This window comes from Zonotrichia albicollis, chromosome 10 (assembly GCF_047830755.1).
Source record: "Zonotrichia albicollis isolate bZonAlb1 chromosome 10, bZonAlb1.hap1, whole genome shotgun sequence".
Classification (NCBI taxonomy): domain Eukaryota; kingdom Metazoa; phylum Chordata; class Aves; order Passeriformes; family Passerellidae; genus Zonotrichia; species Zonotrichia albicollis.
The window spans coordinates 11,009,682-11,036,966 of NC_133828.1; the positions used below are offsets into that span (position 1 = coordinate 11,009,682).

At 49.6% G+C, this 27,285-nt stretch overlaps 1 protein-coding gene across 1 annotated transcript in view; it reads right to left on the reverse strand.

Annotated features, from left to right (window-relative positions):
• Nucleotides 1-18,519: 18,519 nt before the first annotated feature.
• COL6A3 (collagen type VI alpha 3 chain) overlaps nt 18,520-27,285 on the reverse strand; it is a 58,539-nt gene continuing 49,773 nt past the window's right edge. Inside the window, exons 41-46 of the mRNA XM_074547995.1 lie at nt 25,708-25,962; nt 24,170-24,244; nt 22,537-22,716; nt 22,368-22,421; nt 19,413-19,583; nt 18,520-19,310 (exon numbers count right to left, since the gene is read on the reverse strand). Coding sequence (XP_074404096.1) covers nt 19,270-19,310; nt 19,413-19,583; nt 22,368-22,421; nt 22,537-22,716; nt 24,170-24,244; nt 25,708-25,962 — 776 coding nt within the window. The 3' untranslated portion in view covers nt 18,520-19,269. The remainder of the gene's footprint in view (nt 19,311-19,412; nt 19,584-22,367; nt 22,422-22,536; nt 22,717-24,169; nt 24,245-25,707; nt 25,963-27,285) is intronic.

The window sequence follows — 27,285 nt, forward strand, 5'->3', positions numbered from 1 at the left end:
GTTTTAGGCTAGGCACAATTATCTTGGTGCATACCAATGATGTTTGCAAATTTGGGGTTAATGTATCTGAAGGCAGAGTTTGGATTTAAAGATCAGTTCTTTGTGCTGAGTGAGAGGATGCTGATTTTACTAAAGATACTTTTTGCAGGGTTTTTCATATTTCACTGACTTAAAGAACAGCCCTCACCACAAAGCTATTACATCACGAACTTGATATCTCTCCCTGGGAAAAGAAACACTTTTTAGGAAAAAAAGCAAATGGAGTATGGAGGAGGGGGAAGAAGGAAGTGTTCAGAGGAGTTCAGAAAGCCTGAGATTCCTCCAGGGTCCCCAGCTGTGCTGTGTGTTGCCCCAGCTGACCACCAGACATTTCCTCCCCACACATTAATGTGCTCACAGAGAGATCAAAGCGGGCCAAGCGTGCATGTCCTACCTCCAAAGAGCCTGATCCCAGAGCTCCCAGCCCTTTGTCCCTCCCTCCTGGCATGCCTGGGGCTGAGCACAGGCCCTCTGGAGCTCATTATGGGCAGTTTAAGGGATGGACAATCCCTCCCAAGCTCCGTGGTGCCGGTGGCCTGGAAGCCACATCCGCTGCCGGAGTATTGCGGGTGATGGAAGCAATTCTCCTTCCATGCTGGGGGCAAGGAGAGCAGCACATCTCTGATGGTCCCACCACAGCACATGGCCTCTGCTGCCACTCCTCTGAGGTGCCTCTGTGCAGGCAAGTGCTGGGGGGTGGCCTTGGGACACGGTGTTAGGAAGATGGAGGAATCCACTTGGGAAGGCTCCTCCAGCTCTGCTGCCCCTCAGGGTCGGTTTGTGATGCAGCCCACATCAAAGCCATGTCCTTTTCCAGTCAGGAAATGCTTCAAAGCAGTACTTTACATCCCCACAGAGGATGGTTTTGAACTTATTTTTTTCAGAAGATGGTTCTGAAATTATAGAATCACAGTCATTTGGGTTGGAAGGTTCCTTCTTAAAAAGTTCCTTCTTAAAAACCCTCTTGTTCCAAGCATGATCAGGCACACTTGCCACTAAAACCAATCCTGGCATCTTGCCTTGCTAAGTATTCTGACCATCACTGAGCACAAAGGGACAGGGAGATCTGCTGAAAACTGAAAGTGCTGCAGACAGCGGAGTGTGTTGTGCAAGGGCTCTGTCCCTCATCAGTGTCAAATTGCACAAATCAATGTTGGCCAGAAGGAGTAAAGTAACAGCTCACTTCCTGACATGGGAATATCCCTGTATCCTGTTCCTGGCCGAGGGCTGGGGGCAAGAGCAGCAAAGGAGGTGGCAGTGGCTGCAAAGCCCCCACAGTGCCCAAGGGAAGGGGAACAGCACTGTTTGACACGGATCTGACAATGCCAGGGCACTTTGCACCCTATAAAATCACCCTGATGTCACTTTAAACCTAAATAATGCATCCTCCTTGAAAAGGAGCTGCTGTTTTCTGGGATCCAACCTCTTCTGGTTAGATTCCCTGGGGTTTGAATGTTTCAGGCATGTTGCTAGCACAGCAAGTTAAAATGGGAGCTTGTAAAATCCTATATTTGGGGTTTATTTGCAGAGTTGAGCAGCAAAAGGCTGTTCCTCGAAAGGGGAGAGAGCAGTCAAGGTCGATCCATGGAGAGTGGGGGGGAAACAACTGGTAGGTGTCAGTGGAGGGAACACAAATACACCATGGGACTCACCCTGGGAATGAACCATTGTTCCATTCAAAGGAGTTTGCAGCCTGGCATTCTAAGGTTGCAGGTTTATTTTGATTCTAGTTTTAACTACACTCACCATTCAGCCCTGTCCCAAAGCTCTGTGACCTTCCTGAGGTGCTGCTCGTGTTCTGCTCCCACATTTTTTACCTCTTCTTCTTTTCTTTTTATTTTTCCCCTTAAATGGCCACAGCTGGATTGTGTCCTGAAGGTTTTTCCAGAGGAGTTATTTATCCAGATGGCATGTTTGTTTAGCAGTAGCTCTGGACACCAGTTCCTCCCAGATGTCCTTGGAGAAGCAGAGTGTCTTGCCCACAGCTCATCAATCCTGTGCTTTCTGCCTTGCCAGAGCTTGTGGACAGCATCTGTCCTGATCTTGCTTCCAATGCATCCCAGCATTTTTATCCATTTAAGGGCTAGGGATTTGGATTGCTTCTCCTTCCATGTGAGTTTCCCCATCGTTTTGACCAATGCAAGCTCTTGTTTTGCAGTGAACTTCTCCCCACATTCATCTGTTCTCTCCGACCATGACTTGCCCATTTAGCACTCCAGAATTTTCTCTCTTGCTGATTTTCTTCCTTGATGAACCTCTGTGAACCTCTTGTTGGAGCAAAACTCCTCTCTTTTGTGAGAGATTCATGGCTTGCCCCTGCAGCCTAGCTCAGATTGGCATTTTATCCATGTCAATCCCCCCAGCTCTTACATCTCCTGCACCCTCCAAGTGGCTCACTGGAGCTCCTCAAGACATTCAAAAAGCAGGGGGTTTTTTACACACAATTGGTGAAAATGACCTCCAGCCCACAGCTGTTCATGCAGTGGGCATTTGCAGCCTTGCCCTCCAGCACAATGAGCTGGGCATGCAGCTGGAGGGGTTGGGAAACCTGAATTTTGCCTGCCTTTGCTCCATGGCAAGACTTCATTTCAGCCCTCCTTCAGCAGTGACTGGCTCAGGTGGTGTCACCAGACAAAGTAGGAATTTCTGCTTGAAAACCGAGGGAAACATTTAATTGGCTTTTCTTTTGCTCTGTTTCTTCTTTCAGAAACAAGAAAAATGAGAGTGAAAGCCGCAGCAGCCACAGGTTGTGGAGCTGCCTGCTTTTCACACAGAGCTCTGGGATCTGCCCTGAAATTCCAGCTTGTGGGGAGCTCCCAGCCTTCCTGGGGAAGGATTCCCTGAAATCCCAGCTTGTGGGGAGCTCCCAGCCCTCCTGGGGAAGGATTCACAGGTGAGTTTCAGCATGAATCCCCCAACACCCACAGGAATAAGCAGAACGAAGATGACATCAATTTGTCTTTAACGCTCCTATTTTTAAGGCAACATCAGGATTTTCCTGAGGTTTGACTTATTTTATTTTGTAAGAGCTGTGGCAGAGGTGGAAGCACAGCTTCCTGAGGGGCAGAGGGAAGGCTGGAGCAGGAGACCAGAGGGAGGTGAGATGCCCAGCATCAGCTGCTGCAGGGTGGGAGGATCATTGCCATTTCCATGAGGCAGAACTCACAGAAATTGTGAAAACTGGGAAATACTCAATAACACAAACTTCTTTTAAAAGTCCTCAACTTGTGGGGTTTTTTTGCTTTGATCACTGGCCTAAAACTTAAAGTTTTTTGAACTGGAGGTTGCTTTTATTTAACTGAAAGTGTGGCTAATGGGATTCCTGGGCTAATTGTGCCCGCAGCTCGTTAGCCCTGGGCTGGGATTCATTCCCTCAAGGGGCTCTGAATGGGGTTGTTTTCATTTCTGTCCTCCTTGGCACAGGATGGACAGAGGCCATGACTAAACTTTTCTGGTTTCTGTGCCAGTGCAATCATGTGAGACGTTCAGGGGCTGGAGGAAATGCTGAGGCCTCTCACATGAAAAAGGAGGGGATGAAAACGAGCAACCTCAGGCAAAATTCAGGGGACAAAAACCATCCAGCCCTTCCCAGTACTGGTCAGAAGGAGCAGCAAGAGCAAAGGGTAAATGCAAAGGGAAAAAAAGCTGGATCCAGTGGAAACTGCTGGTCCAAGATCTGGGTATCTGGCACAGTGCAGGCTTCAGCAGCAACCTGAAAATGAAGAAAATTAAGAAAAAATTAAGAAAAGGCTGGCATTGACAGTGAAGTCACAGGCATTACAAAGCAGGTACCTCACTTCTGCCTTGCTTAGTGACTCTAGAGAGCCCCTGCTCTAAACTCCTGCAGTCAGTGCTTATTAGAAATATCCCTTTGTCCCTTCTCCCTGGTGATGCTGGGGAATGCCAAGGCTTTGAGACAAACCTGACCTTGCTTGTAAGTAACACATCCTGGCCTTCCTGGGGCTGAGTTCCTCTGAGCTCTTCCAGAGAGCTTTGGGAGTGGCTGGAGGAATGTGCCAGCATTCCTTGATGCCAGCCCAGGGCCTGCCTTTTGTCCATGTTTCCCTAAAAACCAATACAAGGCTTCTAAAAACACCACCCTGGCACCTCCATGTTAAACCAAGTCCCACCTCTGCACCTCCCAGTGGCTTGGCTCCAGCTCAGGCCACAGCAAACACTGCAGAAAGCTCTGGAATGTGCTGAGAGAAAAGGCAAAAACCAGCCAGAGGAAGGCCAAGCATCACCTCCTCTTGGTTTAGTAACGTGGTCCCAAATGGGGACCCAGAAAATCCCCAAATGGGGACCCAGAAAATCCATGTCACCCCACTGCCAGCTCTCTGCCTGCTGCCAATCCCTCAGGAGGGGAGGCTGAGCAGGGGGAAGCTTTCTTGCCATGCTTAGATGCTCACTGCCCCATCAGCAGCACCATCTGTGCCTCTCACCATCCACCTCCCACCCTTTTGGAATCCCTTTTGGAACCCACCCAGCTGCCCCTCATCTGAGCGAGTTGTGCCCCTCACCCTGATCAAGCTGGGCCATCTTCTCCCCCCTTAGTGGCAGGGATTTGTTGGTCATGCCAGGCACGGGGCAGGATGTCCGTGTGTGCCCTCGGGGCTGCACGAACCTGTCACAGCAAACAGTCCCCACCCAAGGTGTCCAAAACTCTTATTTTGGAAGCACATGGCCAAAAAGCAAACACAGAAATAGAAAAATTAGCTTTGGCTTGTGTTGTTTGGGGTTTTTTTACTTTGTGTGAGCATTTTGTGCCAGGCAAATAAACCACTCAATAACATAATCCCAGCAGAAAAATCAGTGAGGAAAGCAGCTGAGTGCTATAAAAGCAGATTTTACAGAAGGTGCTCTAAAGCAAGGAGGTGGCATTGCTGCTCTGCACTGGATGGTGGAGCACCTTTAATCACTAAATACCATCACCCCTCCCTGGGGTCTTTCTTTTTTACCCAGTGATTGCCAGGATAGGATCAGGCTCCCATGGAAATAAATTCCTTCTGATCCTTGCTGCTGTTTGGTGATAGTGGAAGCAAAAGGCCAGCTGCTGCATTTATGGGACAGCAGGATGATAAGGAGTCGGGAGAGAAGCTTTGGCTCTCACACAACATTTTGGGGCAAAGCTGGTGTGTTTCAGCAACGCTTGGCAGCCCTGCTTTAGTTGGTGCCCAGCGAACGTGGAACTGAACAGCACCCACGTGGCTCCAGGCAGGAGCAGGGTTTTAATGAATTTTAAATTAATGAATTTTAAATTAATGAATTTTAAAGCAATGAAATTTAAATTAATGCATTTTAAAGACCTTTGCAGGACTGTTGTGCTGCCACACACCTGGCAACGTTAAAGCTGAGCTGCATCAGCCTGTTCCAGCCACCAGAGAATGCAAGCTCACTTTTGCAGTGGTGTGAAAAAGGATCTTTTGCATGGGTGGGAAGAGAGGTCTGTATCAGAGTGACATTTAGATCCACAGTGACAGCTTCCAAGCCATGCCATCCCCCTGTGCAGCATGTTTGGCTCCTTCACTCATCAGTCTGGACTTGATAACACATCCTGGGATTGCCTGATTCCTATCTGTGGCCATGATGGGGAAGGAATTGGGAAATCCTGCTGCCAGCTCAGCATCTCCCCTGTCTCCTCATGGACTGGGGGCAGGAAGACTCCACTGAGAAGCACGGCGGTCAGACTTCCACTGATTTTCTTGCTTTAAAGCTGTGTTTCATGGCAAAACTGGTTTACTCCTGTCTGCTAGGGGAGGGCTGATCCCGTTTTTCAGCGCTGGGTGGGATCAGAAGCGGGACAGGGGTGCTTTATCCAGCACAGCCCAGCAGAGTGTGCAGTTACCTGCCAGCTTCACGCCCCAGCTGGCTGCCAGGAAACTCGGGCTCTCACGCCTGGCTTTGATTTGCTGCAAAATGTTGTTTCATCTGAAGAAATGACAGGGACAGCAGCCAAAGAGCAAAGCTTTTTAGGACACGCTTTGAGATGGAGGAGGAATTTACGCCAGGAGATGGAGGAGGAATTCTGGACAGGCAGTTTTCTCCCTTTCTCCCAGGGAATCAGAGGGTGCAGAGTTAAATTAAAGCTTGAGGTTTTTCCCATATTAAGGTATTATTAGGTTTAAGTATTACTAGGAAGTGCTGAGTTTCTTTAAGCCCAGCTTGGGCTGTTTCAAGAAGGTGTTTGGCCGTCCCCCTAAAAACATGAGACACCACAGGCTGCAGGAAAGCTCTCTGCAGAAAATTGTGTCACTGAAGTAAAGGAAAAAGATACTAATTGGAGGAAATTACTCAAATTTCTGCCTTGGATCAGCCGGTACCAACCCCTGCACTTCTGGAAAAGAGCAGAGCCAAGGGCTCGGAGTGCTGGAGGAATTCCTGGATTGTTTCCTGAGGATTGGCCATGTTGGTAGGGCTGCAAGGGAATCAAAGCTCATTTAGCAGCCTGCTTAAGGACTGGGAGAGTGTGGGAACACTGGGAGTTAAAAAGGCATGGGGAGCAAGCTGCAAAGTCAAGGGAAGAAGGATGGAAAAGCCCCATCCCAGTGCCAGTCTCACACTTTAGGATCAAAAAGTCTGCAGGGGATGAATGGGGAAACAGCCCCCTACCCCACCCCAAGCTCCCCACAGCACATCCCTGATTCCTACCCTCATGGCAGATGGCTCCAAACATGCTTCAGCCTCACTCCTCACACATTTTTCAAGATATTAGCAGGGCTGGGTTTGGGGAGAAAGATCTCCTTTTCCACCTGCCTTGCTCATAAAATCATTCCAGAAAAATCACAGTGCAGCTGGGCTGTGGCTACACCAGTGTTGGGTTCTTCTCAGTCCCCCTGCGTTGGCATCACCAGCTTTGGGTGTACAATCCCCTCGATGGGTGTCCTCTGAGCTGGCTCCCACAGGGGGAATACTGATAAAATCCTATTTTACAGGTGTTTTCCCAATTCCCAGGGGATGTTTGATGTTTATCCTGAAGTGGGGTGAGGACTGCTGGAGTACCAAGGTGGGGTAGGTGGGGTTTTGGTGGTTGAGCTCACTAAAACCACATTTCTGCCAAATTTGGAGAAGTTTTATGGAAAATGTAATGGTGTTTTTCCCTGGATGACCTGGCTGTGACGTGGAGAGGTAGAGGATGAGCTGCCCCATCAGCTTTCCCGTGGGATCCTGCTCCATGATGCCATCCCAAGTGTGCAGGAACCAGAGCAGACGGTGGTGATCTCAGGAGGGCTGAACTTGCTGGGGCTGTTGACAAAAGTCTCTTTTTTCTCCACCAGAGCAGGGACAGCAGCCATAACATCAGCGAGGGACCTCTTCCAGCTCTCACACAGGGATTCACAGCCACAAATCATCCCCTTGTCCTAACCAGCCCAGAGGGCAGTCCAGCCATGCAGGATCTCTAAAAACACTTGGCTCTTCACTGATGGGTTATTTCCTTGCATTCCTCACGATCTGAGCTGGTGCTGCTGTTGTTGACCCCCACCAGTGAGCAGAGAGATCCCTGAAATCCCAGAAGTTCCTTTCCTGCCCCTTGCACGGGGATTTCCCTGCTCATCCTTGTGTTCAGTACACACAGGGCTCACAGCATTCATAGGGGCTCAAAAGGCATGTAGTTAAGATGATTTTCCCCCCAGTTTGTGGAGTTGACAAAGGAACTGTTTTCAGCAGAGAACAGGCTCCTTTTGCCCTGCCCTGTCCCCATCCCTCTTGTCCTCTCTGGGAGCTGCTGTTGATCTGTGTGCACTTGGTCTCAAAGTATCTCCTTCTTTTTCTCTTTTTTGTTTTAAATTTTTCTTCTATTTTATCTTGCCCCTTTTTCCTGTTGTTCTTTTCCTTTTTCTTTTCTTTCTTCTTTCTTTTCTTTTTTTTTTTTTTTTTGTTGTTGATGTTGTTGTTGGGATTTTTTGTTGTTTTTTGGGGTGGTCTTTTTTGTTTTGGTGGTTTTTTCTTTTTTTTTAATTTTCCTTTTCCCCTTTTTCCTTCTCCCTTCTCCCTTTTCCCTTTCCCCTTTCTCTTTTTCCTTCTCCCTTCCCCATTCTCCCTTCTCCCTTTCTTCTTTATCTTTTTCCTTCTCCATTCTCCCTTTCCCCTTTTTCCTTCTCCTTTGTCCATTCTCCCTTTTCCCTTTCCCCTTCTTCCTTTCTACCTACCCTTTTCCTTCCTTTTATACCCACGTACATTTCCCATTTCCCTTTTTGTGTTTCCTCTTTCCTTTTCCCCTTTCCCTTTCATACACCTTATTTAAATACACATACATTTCCCTTTTTCCTTTTCTCCCTTCTCTTTTCACCCTCTTTTTTCCTCTCCAACCCTCCTTTTTCTGGTTTTCCCTTCCCTTTTCCCCGTCTGTCCCTTCCCTGCAGCTGGCGCCGCCCCAGCCATGAGCTCACGCAGCTCCCGGCTGGATCCCGGATCTGCGTGGGAGGCAGGGAGGCTGCTCGGCCCAGGGCTGGCCACGTTTGGGGTCTGTGGGGGCTGATCCCGACATCCAAGTGTTCCTCGTGCCTCTGGGAAGGGATGGCTGCACACTGAGCTTGGGGTCAGACCCAGCTTCTCTCGATGGAGGAGTGCAGGGGAAAAGCAAAGGGGTTGTGCTGCCTTGTTTGGGATAACCATCCCAATCCATTTATAAGTGGCTTTCCAACATATCCAACTTATCCAACATTATAAACTTCCAGCAATGCCCCTTGGAATGAGTGTGTGCCCAAATATTTATCTCCTCAAACATGAAACTCACATGTGCCGGTTGTGTCTGAGATCCAAAGCTCCCACTGGGGCTCTCTGCTGAGGCCAGAGGGATGAAACTGCACTGAGGGGCCTGTTGGGCCTTCAGGGCAAATCCAGGAGCTGTGGAGAATGGTTGTGGTCTGTGCTTTCCAGTTCTGAGCTCGCCAGTCCATGGGAAGCTCATTGCCAGCCTGCAATCCCTGGCAGCACGGTGGAGCCAGGGCAAGATTGGCCTCTTCCCACAGGGAACAAGGGACAGGCCTAGAGGAAAGGGCCTCAAGCTGTGCCAGAACAAGTTCAGGTTGGACATCAAGAAGAATTTCTTCATGGAAAGGGTGGTCAGGCATTGGAAAAGAGGTTCCAAAGTGGTGGTGGATCCCACATCCCTGGAGGTGTCCAAGGAAGGCCTGGATGCGGCACTCAGTGCTCTGGGCTAGGGACAAGGTGGGCCTCAAGGTTGGACTCCATGGTCTTGGAGCTCTTTTCCAACCTTCATGACTCTTTCCAACCTTAGTGATTCTATGATTTGCTGCTTGGCCACTGCAGGATTGTCCTTTCCAGCTCTTCCAGAGTCAAGCATGGGCTGCTAGCAGCATTCCCAGGCCTTTACAGCTGGGAAATAGCAGCGACCTCCTGAGAGAGCCTGATGTCACAAGACTGTTCAGCCTGATTTCCAGAGCAGTGGTCTGGATGTGCTTCAAACCTCTGACTGCTTTTTCCAAGCTGATTTTTTGTTGTTCATGATTTCTGTCTTTCCTTTTTTTTCTAGACTCAACCTTGCCCAGCTCTCAGAGCTTCTTGTGCAATCCGTGTCCCATCGTAGACACGTCTGGGAGAAACACGGAGATTTCCTGAGAGCGCTGCCATGGAAATTCCTGAGATTTCTGCTGTGGATGGACACGTAGGGAAGGAGGAGGCAGCCATTCAGGAGGTACATTTTCCACAGAAATGAATCCTTTCTGCTCACCAAAGGGTTTTTCACCCTGTGGTACCCCAGACCCAAGGGAAGGCTCAAGCATTCACTGCTGCACCAATTTTTTGTTGGCTGCTTTGTGCCTCTGGCAGGTTGGAAATGTGGCTTGGAGCTCTCCCTGCCTGCTGGAAATACCAAGGGAGAAAAGGCACGATAAAAACTCCTGGGGAGGTGGTGGATTTTGGCAGTGGGCTTCTCCCATGCTGCTGCTGAGGCTGGGAAAACTCATCACGTACACCTCTGGCATGCCTGGAGGAGCCTGGTGGGATGCACAGTTCTGGGGTGTGTAGGAAGGGAAATTAGAATGGAATTAGCAGATCTCCAAGGTCCCTTCCAAGCCAAAGCCTCCTGTGATCCTGTGAGTCAGGATGAGCTGCCCCTGCATAGGGAAATCCATCTGGGAAAAGATCTGAGCCCACACTGCCTCGTGGGCATCCAGGGATCAGCACAGCCCCCTTAGAAAAGCATTCCCTGCCAAAGGAAACGTGCAGGGGGGGATGTTCTCCTCCCCATCCTTACGTGACCGCCAGCATCAGATGTTCCCAGGATGGGACACAGCTGTGGGGACGACGCACGGTGCTGACCAGAGCACAGCCTGCTCTTTTGCAAGGAGCTTGGCTGCAGGCTGCAAGCAAAACTGCCTTTTTATTCCCAAAAATAAGATTATAAAAGGGAGGCAGCCTTCCAGCTGCTGCCTGTTGCAGCAGCAGGAGAGGAGGGGGTGGAAAGGATGAGCAGTTTTCAGTTTTCCCAACCCAGCAATGCCCAAACTCCTGGGGCAGGACGGGGGGCTCAAAGTGGGGACTTTGAATGGAGAGGGGTCAAAGGGAGGGGTTAAAAAAAGCTGTGGAAAAGCAGAAAAAGACCTTCTAGAGTGTTAATGCAGGTGTGCAGGGAATGGTTGCTGGTTCCCAAAGAGATGGGGAGCTGCAAGCCCTGCTTAGGAAGAGTCACCATCCCTTTCCCTATGCCCACAGCCCTTCCCAAGGCAGCTGGGGCAGGAAAATGGGGCAGATGTGGCTGCTTAGGCCAGATTAGGGGAGAAAATGCTAAAACTGAGAGGTAACCCTCAAGCCAGAATCATCAAATCACAGAATATCCAGAGTGGAAAAGATCCACGAGGATCATGGAGTCCAACACCCCAAGAATCCCACTCTGTGCATCCCTGGGAGCATTGTCCAAATGTTCCTTGGGCTCTGGATGTGCTTGGGCTTGTGCCCATTCCCTGGGGAGCCTGGGCAGTGCCCAGCACCCTCTGGGGGAAGAACCTTTTCCTAAAATCCAACATAAACATCCCCTGAGACAGCTCCAGCCATTCCCTGGGTGCTTTCCCTGTCACAGGGAGCACAGACTGGAGCTGTCCCCTGGGAGATCTGACCTCAATCTCCTCACCAGGCTGTTGAATGTGAGATTAACCCCATCCCTGCAGGCCCCTGCCCTGCACAGCCAGCACCTGGCTCCCTTCCTTCCTCGGCTTCCACTTCCAGGGTGGAGCTGGCTTTAATCCCAAACACTTCAGGTCTCGCCTGTGTTTTTCTAGCACTTAACAAGGCCTTTGCACTTGGGTGTCAAACCTGGCTCACCTTCCTTGTCCTGCTGGGAATGGGCAAAAAGAGGCTCTGGGCTGCACTGGGAGGATGCTCTGACTTGGCCAACTTTAAAAATAATCCCACAGTGGGGAGAGAATTCTAATTCTCCTTGCTTGGTCTGTCTTATCCCTGTGTGGCGAGCTGTGGCTGTCCCCAGACACCCAGGGGCTTGTCCCCTGTGGTTTTTCAGGGCAACATTTCCATTTGTAGGTTTCCCATTGCCCAACTTGCTGCTTTTGATCCCAGACTGACACCTACAACCTGCAGGTTTTGAAGGTAGGAAAAGGGGGTGCAGTTCCAGGCTGCTCTGGGAGTGCCCTTCTGCCTTCCTCCCATGGCTGTTTCCATCCTGGGGGAGAAACAGCATTCCATGGTCCATCCTGGGGGAGAAAAACATTCCATGGTCCATCCTGGGGGAGAAATGGCAGTCCATGGTCCATCCTGAGGGAGAAATAGCATTAAATACAAATGCCCCTGACATTCTAGGGCCACCTGCATCCGTTGCAGAGCTGAGCTGCTTTACAAGCCCAAGGAAAAAAGGGATGGGAGATGAGAAAGCACAGAGAAAAGAAGGAGAATTATGGTGCAAGTGGAGATTTTGAGTGTTTATTTTGAAAAAAGCTTCTGGATCTCTGACTTTTTGCTGTGTGTTTAGTCCAAAATCCACACCTTCATCACTCCAAACATCCAGGGATCTGGATGTTTCACCCAGCAAGCCATGCAGGGACCCCAGCACTCAGGGCAGGATTTTGGCTTTTCCAAAGTAATTTCTCATTTCTAGCAGCTTTAAAAAAAAAAAAAAAACAAAAAAAACTTTTTCTTTAGGCCTTTCTGTTCCACTCCAGTTCATTGACCATGCTCTTGCAGAGTCCATTTGTAAGGCATAAATATAATCATGTAATAATATATATCTAATATTATATCTATTATATAATAATATAATATTTAGCATATTATGTATTACATATTATATATTGTTGTAGTGTGTTGTTAAGTTTCTTGTGTTATTCCCCCAATTTATGTATTGTTCTCCCCTATTATGTGTAAAATGGGTTCGTTCCCCCAGTTTTTCCCGCCGCTGCTAGCCTGTCAGCTAAGTTGCTATAGTAACCGCTATTCATAGTTGCCGATGTGTAATTGCTCCTCCCCTGGTTTCCCTTATAAGTGAAAGTTGTTTCTTCCCTAGGTCCAGTCAATCACTCCCTTTCTCCTCCCAGGTTTCGAGAACCTTCTCCTCTCTGGAGATGGTGGTTGGCTGGGGTCCCAGGACACCTCCTTTACCTTTTGATTATTGGTCTCCATGGAGTGTCAGTTCTGTGAAGTTCATCCCCTCACCTTTCCCGATTGGTTCCGCCTGTACCCACCCCCCTCCTTTATAATCCTGTTTCACCCCCTATGGAGATACTTTTTCCCGGTTGGTTTCCCCGCGTTTGGATCCCGCAACACCTTCAATAAACCGATGTTTAACCCCCAGGAAATGGTCAGCTCCGTTCCTCTCCTATACCAGCGGTGTACGCCAGTCCGCAGCCAGCACAGCCCGAGGCCATCAGACGCCGAAGGGTGCTGGCCAGGAATTGCAGAGGGGCGTCGGCCTTTCGCCCTCAGCTAGTCGGACTCTAAACTTCGGGCCACATATGCCCTCCTCTGCAATATATAATATTAAATTATATTATATTAATTATATTAAATATATAATGTAATATAATATAATATAATTAATGTAATATAATATAATTTCTATTAACTCTCACCCACTTAAATAATTTCTGCCTTTTTTTCAAGAGCAATGGCTTATTTGGGCTTCATCCACTCCCACCTCAGAGGAGATCCCCAGCAGCACATTGGAGTGCTTTCATCCCAGGTTTGGAAGCTAATTTTTGGTGAGTGAGAGCTGGGTGTTATTCCTAGAGTGCTTCCCTGGCTGCAAGGCATGGAGCTGAATTTGGAAATCAGAAAATCATGGAATGGTTCAGGTTGGAAGGGACCTTAGAGCTCATCTTGGTTCCGCCCTGTGCCATGGGCAGGGACACCTTCTTCTGTCCCAGGTTGCTCCAAGCCCCATCCAACCCAGTCTTGGGCACTGCCAGGGATCCAGGGGCAGCCACAGCTGCTCTGGGCACCCTGTGCCAGGGCCTGCCCACCCTCACAGGGAGGAATTCCTTCCTAATATCCAATGTAAATCTAATCTCTTTCAGTCTGAGCTCATTCATGTCAGTTTGAAGCCATTCCCCTTTGTACTGTCACGCCAGGCCCTCATAACAAATTTCTCTCCGTGTTCCCTGCAGGCTCCCTTCAGGTACTGGATGGACACAATTTGGTTGCCTCAGAGCCTTCTCCAGGCTGAGCAATCCCAATTCTGCCAGCCTTTCCTCACAGCAGAGCTGCTCCATCCCTCTGATCTTCCTGTCCTGGGGACCCCAGAGCTGGACACAGAACTGGAGAACTCACGTGGGAGAGGGAGAGGGAGAGGGAGAGGGAGAGGGAGAGGGAGAGGAAGAGGAAGAGGAAGAGGAAGAGGGAGAGGGAGAGGGAGAGGAGAGGAGAGGAGAGGAGAGGAGAGGAGAGGAGAGGAGAGGAGAGGAGAGGAGAGGAGCAATCAAAACTATTCTTATCTCATCTGCTAATCCTGTATTTTAAAACATGAGGAATGTGTTGAGAGGTTGTCTACTCAAGGTGGTCACTTCATTAGAGTCTGGTGAGAGTGTTTTAATTCATTAACCAATTGGATCCACGTGTGGGTGTGGGGGACTGTCAGCAGTCACAAGTTTCTTCAGTTTGAGGTACTTCTTGTTAGTACAATACAGTGTAAAATGGAACGGAATAGAATAGAATAGAATAGAATAGAATAGAATAGAATAGAATAGAATAGAATAGAATAGAATAATTAACCTCCTGATATCATAAAGTCAAATGCACATCATTCTTCCCTGCGTCTGGGGCCATCATAAATCCAATACAGAATTCCCCATTTTGTGCTTTTCGCTCAGGGACCCTTCTCCCCTGGCATCCCCAGGCAGCCCCCACCACTCTCCCACATCCCTCCCCCTTGCACCTTGCTGCCTGGGAGCGAAAACCCCCAAAATATGGATGTCTGAGCCTCCTGTCCTTCCCAGGAGCAGAGCCCAGAGCTCATCCCCAGTCCCTGCCGGGTCACATCTTTACAATATCGGGTTTTACGGTGAGCTCATCGCAGCCGGCAGCAGCGCTTTTATTTCTCCGCGGCAACGGAGGGAGGAAACAAAACACGGGGCTGGAGCAGCCTGGCTGCTGAAGTTTCCTGGCTGCCGGGGCTCATTTTTCTTGGTGAGCTGGCTCTGGGAGCATGCGGGGCTCATGGAAACTCAAACGTCTTTCCCTCTTCCCCGTCTGCTCCCCCGTCTCTCTGCGCAGCGATGGAGATAAAGGTTACACATCTGGTTCGGATCTGCTCTGTTTAACCAAAAAAAAAAAAAAAAACAAACCAAGAAAGCCGTGCTGCTGCTGTCCCATAAATCCTGCCGCAGCTGGAGCGCACTCCCGGCTCTCGCTGGGGCTGTTTGTCCCGCCACGTCCCGCTGAGGCTTTGGAAAGGCTGCGCTTCCCCAGAGCTGCTGCTGCCGTTCTGAGCGATCCCCGGCCTCTGGGCAGCGTCTGGGAAGGTTAAAGTTATCGTGGATCAAAGTTTTTTGGGATTTAGAACTACCCGGGATGCTCAGCTTGGCTCAGGGGAATGGAGCTTCCCCTGCCAGGTGCTGCTGCCCAGGACATTCCAACTATTCTGCCCCCAAAACACTTGTGGGGCTGTAAAACATTGTCAAAAACCAATGGAGCACCTAGAAAATCTAGGATCTTCCAAATCCCCTCATTTTACCTGATCTCCACCTTACTGCAGTGATTTTGGGGTTGGGGGTTGGAGTATTTCCACCCCACAAGCTGCAGACCTCTGGCCAAGGAAATGCCCACACTCCTGTCCCCGTTTCCCAAAGATCCTTTGCTGCAGGCTCAGCTGCCCCAGGTTTATCTGCATCCCTGCTCAAGCACTTGGATACAATCCTCATTTCCAGGAATACCCAGCATGGCAGGATGTCGTTTTCCTTGAACTCCTGACCTTGGAATGTCAACACTGGCATTGCTGGGAAACCCAGGAAGGATCTGAGCAGGTACATCTGAGCATCCATAGGCTTCTAGACTGGCTTCTTTTAGCGATGCAATAAATTTAATAGCGGCTAATAAAATGTGTCAGAGCCACTTTGCCTCTCCTTGTAAAGGTCTCCCTGGAAGGCTGTGATTAAATGCAAAGCTGCAGCGTTGAGGGAACCCAACCAAGCATTAAATGCTGATGCTGTCCTAAATTTAAGGGTCTGGCTTCAGTGTTGAACTCTAGGACACGTCCTGCTCTTGGTTTTTATGACACCACTGGTACCATAAGTGGTTATGTCTGTGCTCTAGGGTTGAACCCTGGAGTTCTCACCACCAGGCTCGTAGCCTTCTGGTCTCTTGGAGCAGCAGAGGGATCCAGAACCCTCTGGATTTCAACTGGAAAAAGTGACATTTGACAGTGACTTTTTGGAGTAGTTTGTCCCAGGGGCTGTCCACTATCACTCTTTAAGGAGGAAGTGTGGGTGAAGGAGCGAGTATAGGATTTTTGGCTTCTTCTGAACAGCCTGACTGGGAAATACTCCATGAGGAAATTCCCTGGTAAAATAAGGGCTGGTGGCTCTGCTGATTGTGCCTCATCCATCTCCCTTCAGGATCTCAAGGGACAGTGCAAGAAAGATGTAGTGACAGGACGAGGGGGAATGAATCCAAACTGAGGGTTTAGATGGGATATTGGGAATGAATTCTTCCCTGTGAGGATGCTGAGGCCCTGGCACAGGTTGCCCAGAGAAGCTGTGGCTGCCCTTGCATCCCTGGAAGTGTCCAAGACCAGGCTGGACAGGGCTTGGCATAGCCTGGGATAGTGGAAGCTGTCCCTGCCCATGGCAGGGGTGGCACTGGATGATCTTTAAGGTCCCTCCAACCTAAACCATTCTGTGGCTCTTTCCTTGGGTCAGAACCAGCACTCAGATTTGAAGACACGGCATTGAGGCTCACCTGGACTTTAGGCATGGTCATCTCAACCCACACCAGCCCTGTGAAGGTTTCCCTGCCCCAATCCTATAAAACTCCAGAGATTTAGAGCAATTCCAGTGTCACTTCCATCTCACCACGTGCCCTCAGCTTGAAGGGAAATTCTAGCCCTGGTCCGGGGCAGGGCTGTAAGACTGACCTTCTGAACCATCTCCAGGGGCGTTTCTGATGCAGGAGGTGAGGTCTACAGAAGAAACCCTGCATAAAGGGGGGTCTGGGCCACCCCAAAAGCAGCAGGGCGCGGCTCTGGGGGCTCCCCAGCGGCAGCGGGAGCGGCACGCGTGGCTCGGGCTATTTTTACAGCCGCAGCCACGCTGGCAGATGCGCTCCCGGCTGCAGATGACTTCCATGTGCAGCCCCTCGTGGCCCTGGCCGGGGGCCCGGGGCGTAGCTCGCTTCCTTAAAAGGCTCGGGAGGCGCCTGCAACGCCCCCGGGATGGGAGGGGATGGGATGGGAGGGGATGAGGGGCCCCTGCCCGAGCTGCTGCTTCTCCCCCCGGCGCGCTGTGACATCCCGGGATGCGCCCCGGCGTCCTGGAGCGCTCCATGGAAAGCAGCTGCCCCGGGAAACGCAGGCGGCGCAGGCATCGGGAAAAGCTCTCCCGTGATGCAGAGGGCTGTGAGCACGGAGGGAGGGATCACTTTAACCCAAGTGCAGCTTTTGGGAGCAGAAAATTGTGAGGGGCTTGGCCGTGCCCGGTTCGCAGTGAGATGCAGAGAGTCCCCCAGAGCCACTGCAAAAGCCAGTTACAATAATAAATAATAAATAAATGGAATTGACCCATTCCCCTCTTTTTCTAATGAAGTAGTGTGCTCTAAGGGGAAAGTGCCAAATAAACAGCTCAGCTTCCCCAGCTCAGCTGCCACGGCCTGGCTCGTTCCCAGCCGAGCTGTCCCCTGTCTGTCCCCACGCAAGCAACTCGGTGCTGGCGGGAAGTTTTGGGCTCTGGGCTGCTCCTCCTGCCAGGAATGAGATGCCTGAACTGTGAATCCCCACGAGGACAAAGCCCAGAGCAGCCCTGTGAGCTCTTCTTGCTCCCTTGGAACCCCCTGGATCCAAGGGGGTGCAATAATTCAGTATCATAAATGATGTGGTGAAGGGTAAATCCTCCTGGGAGATGCCTCCAAAGGAATTGGTGTTGTGTGTGCAGCACACGTGGAACGTCTCCTGCCCATGGAGACCTGACTAAAGTGCAGCAGGACAGCACCAGGTGACCTTGTCCTCGTGCCAGCCCCATCCTGACCCCTGGAATAACACCTGGATAAGCCTTGAATGGCAAGGGTCTCCTTTCCAAGGTTTAACCAATCCAACCCAGTTCTCCAGGAGTCAGTGCCCTCTCCCAGTCCTCCCTCAGCAATGCCCTGGGTTTGGTGTTCCAGCTGCCCTCTCCATGGCAAGGCTCCCTTTTTCCTTCCAGGCACCTCCAGCAGGCCATGGGAAGTGTTACCAAGCCCTGCCTGGGGACAGCAACTGAGTCCCAAAACCCAGAGCTGCCCTGTGCCCTGGGGTGGCCACTTTCATCTGCTTTCTGCCTTCAGGGGGATTTTGGGGGGGGCAGGGAAATGTGCATTATTTCTGGGAATTTTATCTTCCTTAGGTGAGGTCAGAGAAGGAGAGGAAAGGTAAAAATCATGGCTGTGGAAAGCGAAGGAGACAGATGAAAATACTTAAGGTCATTGTACCATAATACACATAATAATAATACACAGGGACACCCAGGACTGGCTGAGGCCAAGTTGCTAAATGCCATGTCCAGCTCAGTTTAAATTCCTTCAGGATGGAGATTTGACAACCAAGACATCTCTGTTTCCACCTTTTTTCCAAGCTGGAAATCTCCAGGTTGCCAACAGCCTCTCAGTGCTGTCCCCCTGAATACCCTTACTACATCTATCCTCCCTTTGAGGAACAGTGGGATTTCCCCCCCCACCCAAAAAATTGCTTTCCAGACCCTGGAAAATGATTCCATTGATGCCCACACTGGCTTTAACAAAGACAAACCCACAAGTTTCTCAAAACCTCCATTAGACTTTATTTAAAAGTTCTTTGTATAGACTTCCTGACACAGAATCCACAATAAAAATAAACCCCCCCCCCCCTCCCACTGCTCCCCCTCCCCAGACTGCTTTGCTTTGTATTTTATAAAACATACAACATCAGAAGAATGCCAGAGGCATCTTACACCACAATTTAAAGATTTGTTAACTGAGGCCTTGGTCCCAGCAGTGCATTTGCATTTGGAAACTTTGCTTCCTTTTCCTTGCTAGTTCGGTTGGCCACATGTGGTACAAATGCATACAAGAGATGTAGTCTGAGACTGAATCCAGCAAAAGGAGAAAAAAAAAAGAGAGGAAGAGTGGAAATGGAACCAATTTTTTATCAGAATCAGCCACTCTCTTACAAAAAGGCTTCCCCTGTAAAGTTGCACTCAGTTATGAGAAGGATAAAAGCAAGCAGGTAACAAGTTGCATTGAAATTATGATGATTTTTTTTTTTACTAATTTTTGTGATGCCTTATATAGGCAGACAGCCAGAATTGGGGGGGCAAAAAGGCTAATTTAGAAGACATATTGAGAGACAATAACAATCTGCACTTGGGTAAATATTTGGCAATGTTGAAGCTATTCAATATAACCCGGGCACGTGTAGCACTCAGTCCACAAACAGTTTAGCACCATATTGATAGGTCATGCAGCAAAACCCTCTCCTCGGGGTTTGCCTGGGAGTTTAAAGCATGAAATATTACAGTGCAAGGTTGTCTATACCCTTAGCTTCTATAGGGGCAAGGTGGCAAAGGTGATGCTGTCTCAGAGGTAAGTGTTGGCCGGCCCCTGGCTCTATGTCCCCATCGCCGTCACCGCGCCGGGGTTGATGGCACCTGGTGGGGAAAGAAGGAACAAATAAGGTTTTGATGCAGGATTTTAAAGGAAGATAAACAGCCAGGAGCAGCAGAGGGGGGATGCCAGGCTGGCTCTCTTACCAGGGGTGCAGAGTTTTTCACATTCTTTCTGCGTGTTGAACCTGTTGTCGTTGCCGCCGCAGCCACCGTACCAGAAGCGGGCGCAGCTCTTGGTCTCGGGGTCGTAGTACCACTTGAGCACAAAGTTCCTGCAGGTGCCCTCATCCTTCTGCAGCCGGCAGACATCCATCACTGTGGGGAAAACCAGGAGCAACAGGGGTCAGTGGCACTCCTGGGTGGAGCACTGGCTTTTCTCAGTGTGTCTGCAGGCTGGGAAAGGGCATCCACAGCTCAGATTGTGAAATCTCCTGATTTAGATGACTAAATCCCATCTCCTTCTTTGCAAAGAGAACCTCTTTCCCTGGAGGTCACCAGTTTGTTTGTCTCCTGTGTTGCTGCCATGCATCCAGGAGTGATGAAGGAGAGGTGATGCATGGCAGTAGTTGTCTGCAAATCCTTTGGATCTGTAGGAAATCAGCTGGCAGTCTCAGAACTGGGAGAGGACTGGCTGGGCTGCAAGGCAAGAAGAACTGGCACCACCAAAAGGACTGACTTCACTTTAAAGAGAAATTTTCCACGTGAAGATGCTCCTGGGTGCACCACACTGCATCGTGCATCCCTCTCTGGGTTAGCGGGGGACAAAACAACAGAGCGCTTGGATTGTGGCAAAATGAAATTGCTGGATAATTTTTAAAAAATTAAATTAAAAAAATATATCACTGATTTGGCGTCAGGTCACGCATCTCCCTTCACACAGGAAAGGAGAAGGAGCTTATGCCACCTCTGCTCAGCACAGCCTAAACACCACAGGTAAGGGGTAGTCAGAAATCAGTATTGACCTTCCAGTTCAGCTTTGCTTTTGGGCTCCTACAGCCTAAAGCTTCCCCATGCCTTAGGCAGGCTCTTTGCCTTTTTTATATTCAGATTTTCTTTTTCCAAAGACATCTCCCTTCTTCCCCACTTTCCAAAACACTGAAATCTAGCAGATGTGAACACAGGAATGACTCTTCCCCAAACCCTGCACAAGAATGAAGTCCAAACACTAATCAAAACAGAAGGATTTCTTTTGTGTATATAACCTAATTTGCCCCTATTTCGGTCTGAAATGAAACAAAATCTTACCGAAAATTTTCCAAGAATTGATGGAGAGCAAGAACTAGGGAGTTAAAATGTGTTTTAAGCTGTAGGAGGTTGAAAAGATGGGGAGAGACAGGGTTTTAAGTCATCCCACAGAGAAAATGTGTGCCTGGGCTCCTCAGTTACACTTAAGAGTTACTTTTGTCATGGTGAAAAAGTTATTAACAATTAAAAAATAAAACCATTGAACCATTGAGGTTGGAAAAGTCCTCTAAGACCCTTGAGCCCAGCACTGCCAAGCCCACCACTAAACCATGCTTCATGTTCCACATCTACACATGAAAAATTATCTGTAAAAAGTCCATAATTAAAGGGGATCACAGCATTTGAAAGGCTTCCAAAGGAAAGTGGGTCTGGTGCACGTTTTCACACCCAAAGTGCCTTAAAGTTTGGGAGCTCAACTCATTTCTCATTCTTGCACCTGCTGAGGGCTGAACCCAGAGCTTGAGCACCTTAAAAGCTGAGCTGCCCTGAACTCCTGTGTCCATTTTCCATGTGGATTCCAGCTCTGGCTTTGCAGAAAATGGAAAGGGAATAAAGGGAGCAGAGCGCAGCGGGCAGAGACCTGAACATCCCTCCAGGGCCCCAAGGCTGCTTTCCTTGACTCTGTGCCAGGGCAGAGCGGTGCCAAGTTGATGAAATATCACTTTAGCCTCAGAAACAGTTGCTGGAAACACCATCAAAGCATGTGACAGGGATCAGAAGGGGCTGGCCTGTGGGACAGGGCTAGCAGAAACTCCTGCCCTCCAGAGAAATCCTCATCAGGGAGGCTTCCCTGCTCTCCCAAGGAGGAATCCTGCTCTGGAATGAAGCTGTGTGCTGCTTCACTCTGGCAGCAAAGTGCTCAGACTACAGCCAGAGGATCCATGGTGCCCATTTGCATCCCCAAAGCACCTTGAAATGCCCTTTGGCCACCCCAGGCATCTCTGTGGCTGGTGGTGGCCACCTACTCCTTGCCTCCTGGATCTTTGCCAGTGACAAAAATTCCCAAATATATTTAAGGATCCTAAAATGAACCTAAGAAAGGCAAATGAGGTGGAAGGGTCTGTAATTTGCCTTTTCAAACCCTGCCAGGCCACTGCAAGGACTAAAGCCCTGCCTCTAGGTACCAGAGCTGTCTTCACTCCTTGGTTTCCCTCTAAGCTCCACAAAGGGCCCTAAAGCATCTCTGGGAGGGGGAGGCTGCTCTGATAAGGATTTTCTGGGCTCTGTTCCCATCCCAACCCCCTGCTGAACCAACACAGGCGATTTCAAGCCTCTTCTCCCTTCCCAGGTCTTGAAGGGGTTTGCAAACATAATCCCTTAACCTCAGAAAATCCTTGAGGAGAGGAGGGCAGTGTTGTTTTCCTGCAGGCCCCTCCCTCAGGATTGGCTTTTCTCTTTTGGTGATGGAGGAAAAAGCCTCCATGCAATGCCCAAGCCCCATGGAGTCACTTTCCATCAGGTGTTTTGGTTACAGGCAGTGAAATGTTGGGAATTCTCTGCATTCCAGCAGAGGGGTGGCACTTCTTGGTCACACAGAGGTAACACAAACAGGTTTGGGACCGTGCCACGCTCCAGTTCAGCCACCCCAGGTCCCTGGTGAAATCCAGGGAGCTTTGCCACCCAGGCTGTGCCAGCACAGCACATCCTGGTGGGACAACACACATGCAAAGTGACTGGCTCATGCAAAGCAGATGGAAGGGCATGGTGGTGTGAAGGAGCAAGTGGAAACTAAATCTGTGCTACTTTTGATGTGGGGCTGGACAGGCTTGGATGCATGCTGTGAAATGGTCAGGGTGGAAGAATGGGTTTGCTTTGTTTGTGATGATTCATTTTGTTGGAGGAGGGGTGTGTTACCTGATGAGAATCTCTTCTCAAGGGGTGGCTGCTGCATGGCTTTCTCATCTGCTGCTGGAGGAGGAAAAAGCGCACGGGTTTGGATTTTAAATGGTGTTTTCTCTCTGATCCAAACATCATTTGACAACAGGACAAAATGCAAAAGGGTGAATCCTCATGGGGTACTTACATGGCTTTAAGCATTTGTTATAGCACTCAGCTTCGGTCTCAAATCTATTGGCATTACCTCCACAGCCACCATACCAACCCTGGCTGCAGAACTTGTGTTTGGAGTCAAAGAACCACACAATCTGATAGTCCTTGCACTGCATGCCCATGTCAAAGTCCAGCAAGCAAGGGTCTGGCCAATCTGCATGGCAAAAGGTGCAAAGGTTAAGTGATCCTGAGGGGGTTAAAAGCTGAAAAAGCAAAGAGATTGAAAAGAGGGGGGAAAAAAGGAAAAATAAAGTCTGGTTCAGGACTGGTGGCATTTCCCTCTCATGTGTTTTTCTGGATGCAAACCTTCCTCAGCCTCCAGTTTACCTCTTCTTGCTTTGGTTTTGTCACAGATCCTGGGAGCAGCATAGTGGGAACCCCTTACTCCCCACTGGTGCCCTCACACAAATCCCCCCACCCTCTTTTCAAAGCTCTTTGTCTTGGCAGTGACTTCTAGTCCTTAAGTGTGTTTATCTCTAAAACCAAGTTGCACCTGGCATATGTGAAAGCTCAATGAACACTTAAACATATGCTCCTTTCCTGCCCCAAAAATGATAATTTAGGTCCAAATCCCAGAGTTTTGATTAGCTGTGCTGGGCCATCCATGGTATTTTACCCATACAAGGATGGCAGAGTGTAGGGTTTACTCCAAAATCTCTCTGAAGATTTACACATGGGTGTCTCCCACGAACCAGAGGAGGCTCAACTAAACCCATCCCGAATTCCCTGCCCTTTTTATGGTCTTCATCCCATTAAAAACCTTTGGATGAGCATCCTTGGGGAATGCTCCCACCCCCAGATTGCTGGCTGCCATAAATTCTCAGGCAGAGGTGTTTGCTGCAAATGGAGCTGAGATGGAGAGGTCTGTGTGGAGGTGCAGAGCAAAGCACTCAGCACATCCCTTTTCCCTAGGGCAGGAGAAGCCCACACACCTGGCTTGCCAAGGGCTGGTGCCAGGGGGTTAAACAAGGGGTTAAACAAAGGCAAGGGGTGCAAGGAACAAGGAGGGATGAGGGGGATGGCAGTGGCAGGGAGAGGGGCCAAATGAGCAGGAAGGAGCACATGGGAAGGGAAGGATGATGGGTCATGCAGGAAGGAGAAACGAGCTGGTCCAGCACAAGGCCTTGGCCCCTCTGCTGCACAAAGCTCCAGTGGTGCCACCAGCCAGGCATGACTGAGATCCATGCTCATCTCACTCAACACCAGCAGCAGCCAGAGCTCCACAGCAGCTCCACAGCTCCTGGCTGCATTTCCCTGTGCTCTCAGACCACTCTGTGAAGAAAATGAGCCCCAGCACAAGCAGAATGTCTGAAGGAAAACACGGGAGCGATGATGGCAGAGCCATTGTTGGTGTGGCTGCAGTGGCTGTGCTGCTGGGTGAAGGCTGAGAGCCCTTCCAGGTCCCTGGAGGAGGGGTTGTGGCACTGATGGTGTGTGACAGCACCGGTGTGATGAGCTTGGTGTCACCCAAAGCCATGAAAAGAGGCAGAGACCCCACTGCAGGGCTCTGGCCTGTGCTGCCAAGGGTGTCACCAGGGCCATGCTCAGATCCCTTGGTGTTAGTGGCACTGTGAGAGCCCCCAGCCCAGCAAACCCCCCACACTCACCACTCTCAGGCCCTTCCAGTGGCTCAGTGTTGAGCATCATGTTGGCCAGGGACACCTGGCCCTGTGCCTGGGTCTCTGTGGGGAGAGGCAGAGGGTCACTCAGGGGGAGGGAGCAGCAGCAGCAGCACCCTCAGGACAGTCACAAACAACCCCAGCCCCAGCTCCAGCACAGGGGCCAGCTCTGGATCTGTTTAGCCCAGCACACACATGGGAGAAATGTTTATTGCAGGCAGCTGATGGGAGGAGCAATCCCCCACTGCCTGGCTGGGCCAGGATGGGATTGTCTTCCCTCCGCAGTGGCTCTGCTTGGGCTCATCCTCAGGGGTCAGCATAGAGGAGCATCCTAGGGCCCTTATGGGGCTGCTTTGGATGGCCCCACTCACCCCACAGCATTGACAGGGATGCTGGATGTGGCCTCTCAGGAGCCACTTTAGCTTTGGTGTCCTGGCCTTGGAGATGGCAGAAGAAAAATGGCATCCCCTCATGGAGCCAATCCATGATGGATCTGTTCTCTCTTGTTCCCTCAAGGGCTCTCTGGGAGCACACTCCTCCCATCAGGCCTCATGCCCCTCTATGGTGAGGATTGTCACAGGTGAAAAATATTCCATGGAGGGTCTGCAGCCATGGGAAGGGCTGGATGTGCTTTTTTTTAGTGTATGGTTTGGTTGTGGCTATGAGGGACTCAGTGTCCAGGTCACAGCTTTCCACCAGTGCCTACTCAGTTTATTCCCATTCAAGGTTTGTTCCACGGGAAAAGCAGCATTGGGAGCTCCAATTCAGCACATGCAAATGTTACTTCTACCCACTGATGTCTTTTCTCAACATTTTTGTGGGCATGTTAATTGCTTGTGAAGGTGAGGGACTGGTCCAAACCCACTGAAGCCAGAGGAAAGGCTCTCCATGGGCACTGGAATTGTCTTGGAAGTGCCAGAGGAAGCCAGACACGGCACTGGCAGGACCAGCACAAACTTCACACCACCAAGCCAAGTCACCTCTGTGCCAACTGTATTAAAAAAAAACATTGGCTGTGTCTTAGACAGCAACTTTTGGCCATGGCAGAGAGTTTGGTGATGGCTGTGCACACATGGAGTTTGGATCCCCAAGGGACTAAACTTTCCCTTTCATCTCCTCTTTGTGGGTTTTTCTGGGTAGTGTGGGAAGCAGATCAGTAGCTATGGAACTGGCTATTAGGAAAGCAGCTTTTCTTGCTTATTTTGAAATCAGGCTGGACTGAGTTTACCAGTTTGACTCATTATTAATTGCAGTAGTGCAGGCTGGGCCCCCACCAAGACCTTTTGCACCGATGTACAAACCCTCCAGCACATAACAAACCCACTCTGGGACTGCCTTTAATTATCCCACATTCTGTGCTGATTTAACCCCACTGAAGTGCAAACTCCCATTTTTCAAAGAAACACATCTGCCACGTTGGGATTGTTAGTACCAACTTATTCTCGATCCCTATATTTTTTTTTCCCCTCCCACTTTTTGTGCCCACTTAATGAAACAAAATAAATGCCCACATGAGAGCCACTTACTCGTGCTGAATGACCCTGTGTAGGTTACTTTGTGCTGGGATTTTTGGGAGCCAGTGATGACAACAGCGTATTTCTGCCCGCTCCGGAGCCCCCGGATGACGTGCTCGGTGCCAGTCAGGTTTTGCCTCTGCACAAGGGAATGGTCCTGTGCCAAGGTGACAGTGACATCAAAGGTGCTGTGGGGCTCAGGGCTGGCCCAGCGCAGCCTGGCACTGCTCTCGGTGACATCTGTGATCTGGATGTCGTGGGTCTTTGCTGCAGGGCAGAATCAGAATCAGAATCAGAATCAGAATCAGAATCAGAATCAGAATCAGAATCAGAATCAGAATCAATCAGAATCAGAATCAGGATATGAATCAGAATCAGAATCAGAATCAGAATCAGGATCAGGATCAGAATCAGAATCAGATTCAGAAGGGACACCAAGCAGTGAGTGAAGAGGGAAAAGATCTCGAGGAAGAAGTGCCTCAGTGCTGCAGAATCTTCTTTCCATGGCAAGTGCAAGCTAGGCTGTCTCAAATGCCCCTGCAGGGGAGGCTTTGTTTTCCATAGCTCAGATGATTCACTGAGTGGTTTATTTATCCTTAATAATCTGTTGCAATCTAGCAAATCAAAGCCTTTTTTCTTCTTTTTTCCCCCAAGATTCTCACAGCTTGAAATTCCCAGCACTTTCCCAACAACTGTAAATGTGCCCAGTCAGATCCTTCCTTCTCTAGGGTGCAATGGATTCACTGAGCTGCTGAAGACCTTCAAGCCAAGCCTGCTTAAGAATGAACACAAAATCACAGACTGGTTTGGGTTGGAAGGGACCTTCAAGACCATCTCCTTCCAACCTCCATGCCATAGGCAGGGACACCTTCCCCTACAGCAGGTTGCTCCAAGCCCTGGTCTTGAACACTTGCAGGGATGATAACCTTAACAGGTCAAAGAAGTTGTTATGGAAAGGTTTTCCTACTCTGGCAGATCACTGGATGAGACCTTTATAAACACTGTTTGAAGCACTGGTGGGGCAAGAAACACCCAGAAAAGTTTATTCCCCTCAAGCTGATAAAAGCATTAGCCTTGCAAAAGCTGATTGCTTTTATTTATTGCTTTTTGCTTATTATTTATGCAGGGACTTGCCATCAGTGACTGGATGAGCTTCCCTGTGCTTTTTTGATTTTTTGACACATTTTTTTGAACACATTTTTTGATCCTCACTCGGCTAGTGCAGATCTGCCTGTACCCCCTTGCAAAAATACCCCTTTGTATGAACTGTGCCCACATGAAAGATACTTGGTATTCCCAAAAAGGTCTCCACACTCATCCCTTGATGAACTAACTATTCCTGTTAGCTGAGAGTTCAAACAATGCCATGATATGAACTGCCATTATATGAACCACCATTTATAGCAAAACTTGGCCAAGGGGCAATGCTCCAAGGAAATCTTGGAAACAAATGAGCCACACTAGAAAGAGAAGCTCTCTGTGGAGAAATGGATTGATCCTGCTTGTGTTTTTTCTAGGGGCAGTCTGTCCCTCACCCATTTTGCACAAAATTCTTGACGCAAGTTGGCAATGCCCCAGCACAGACCTCCC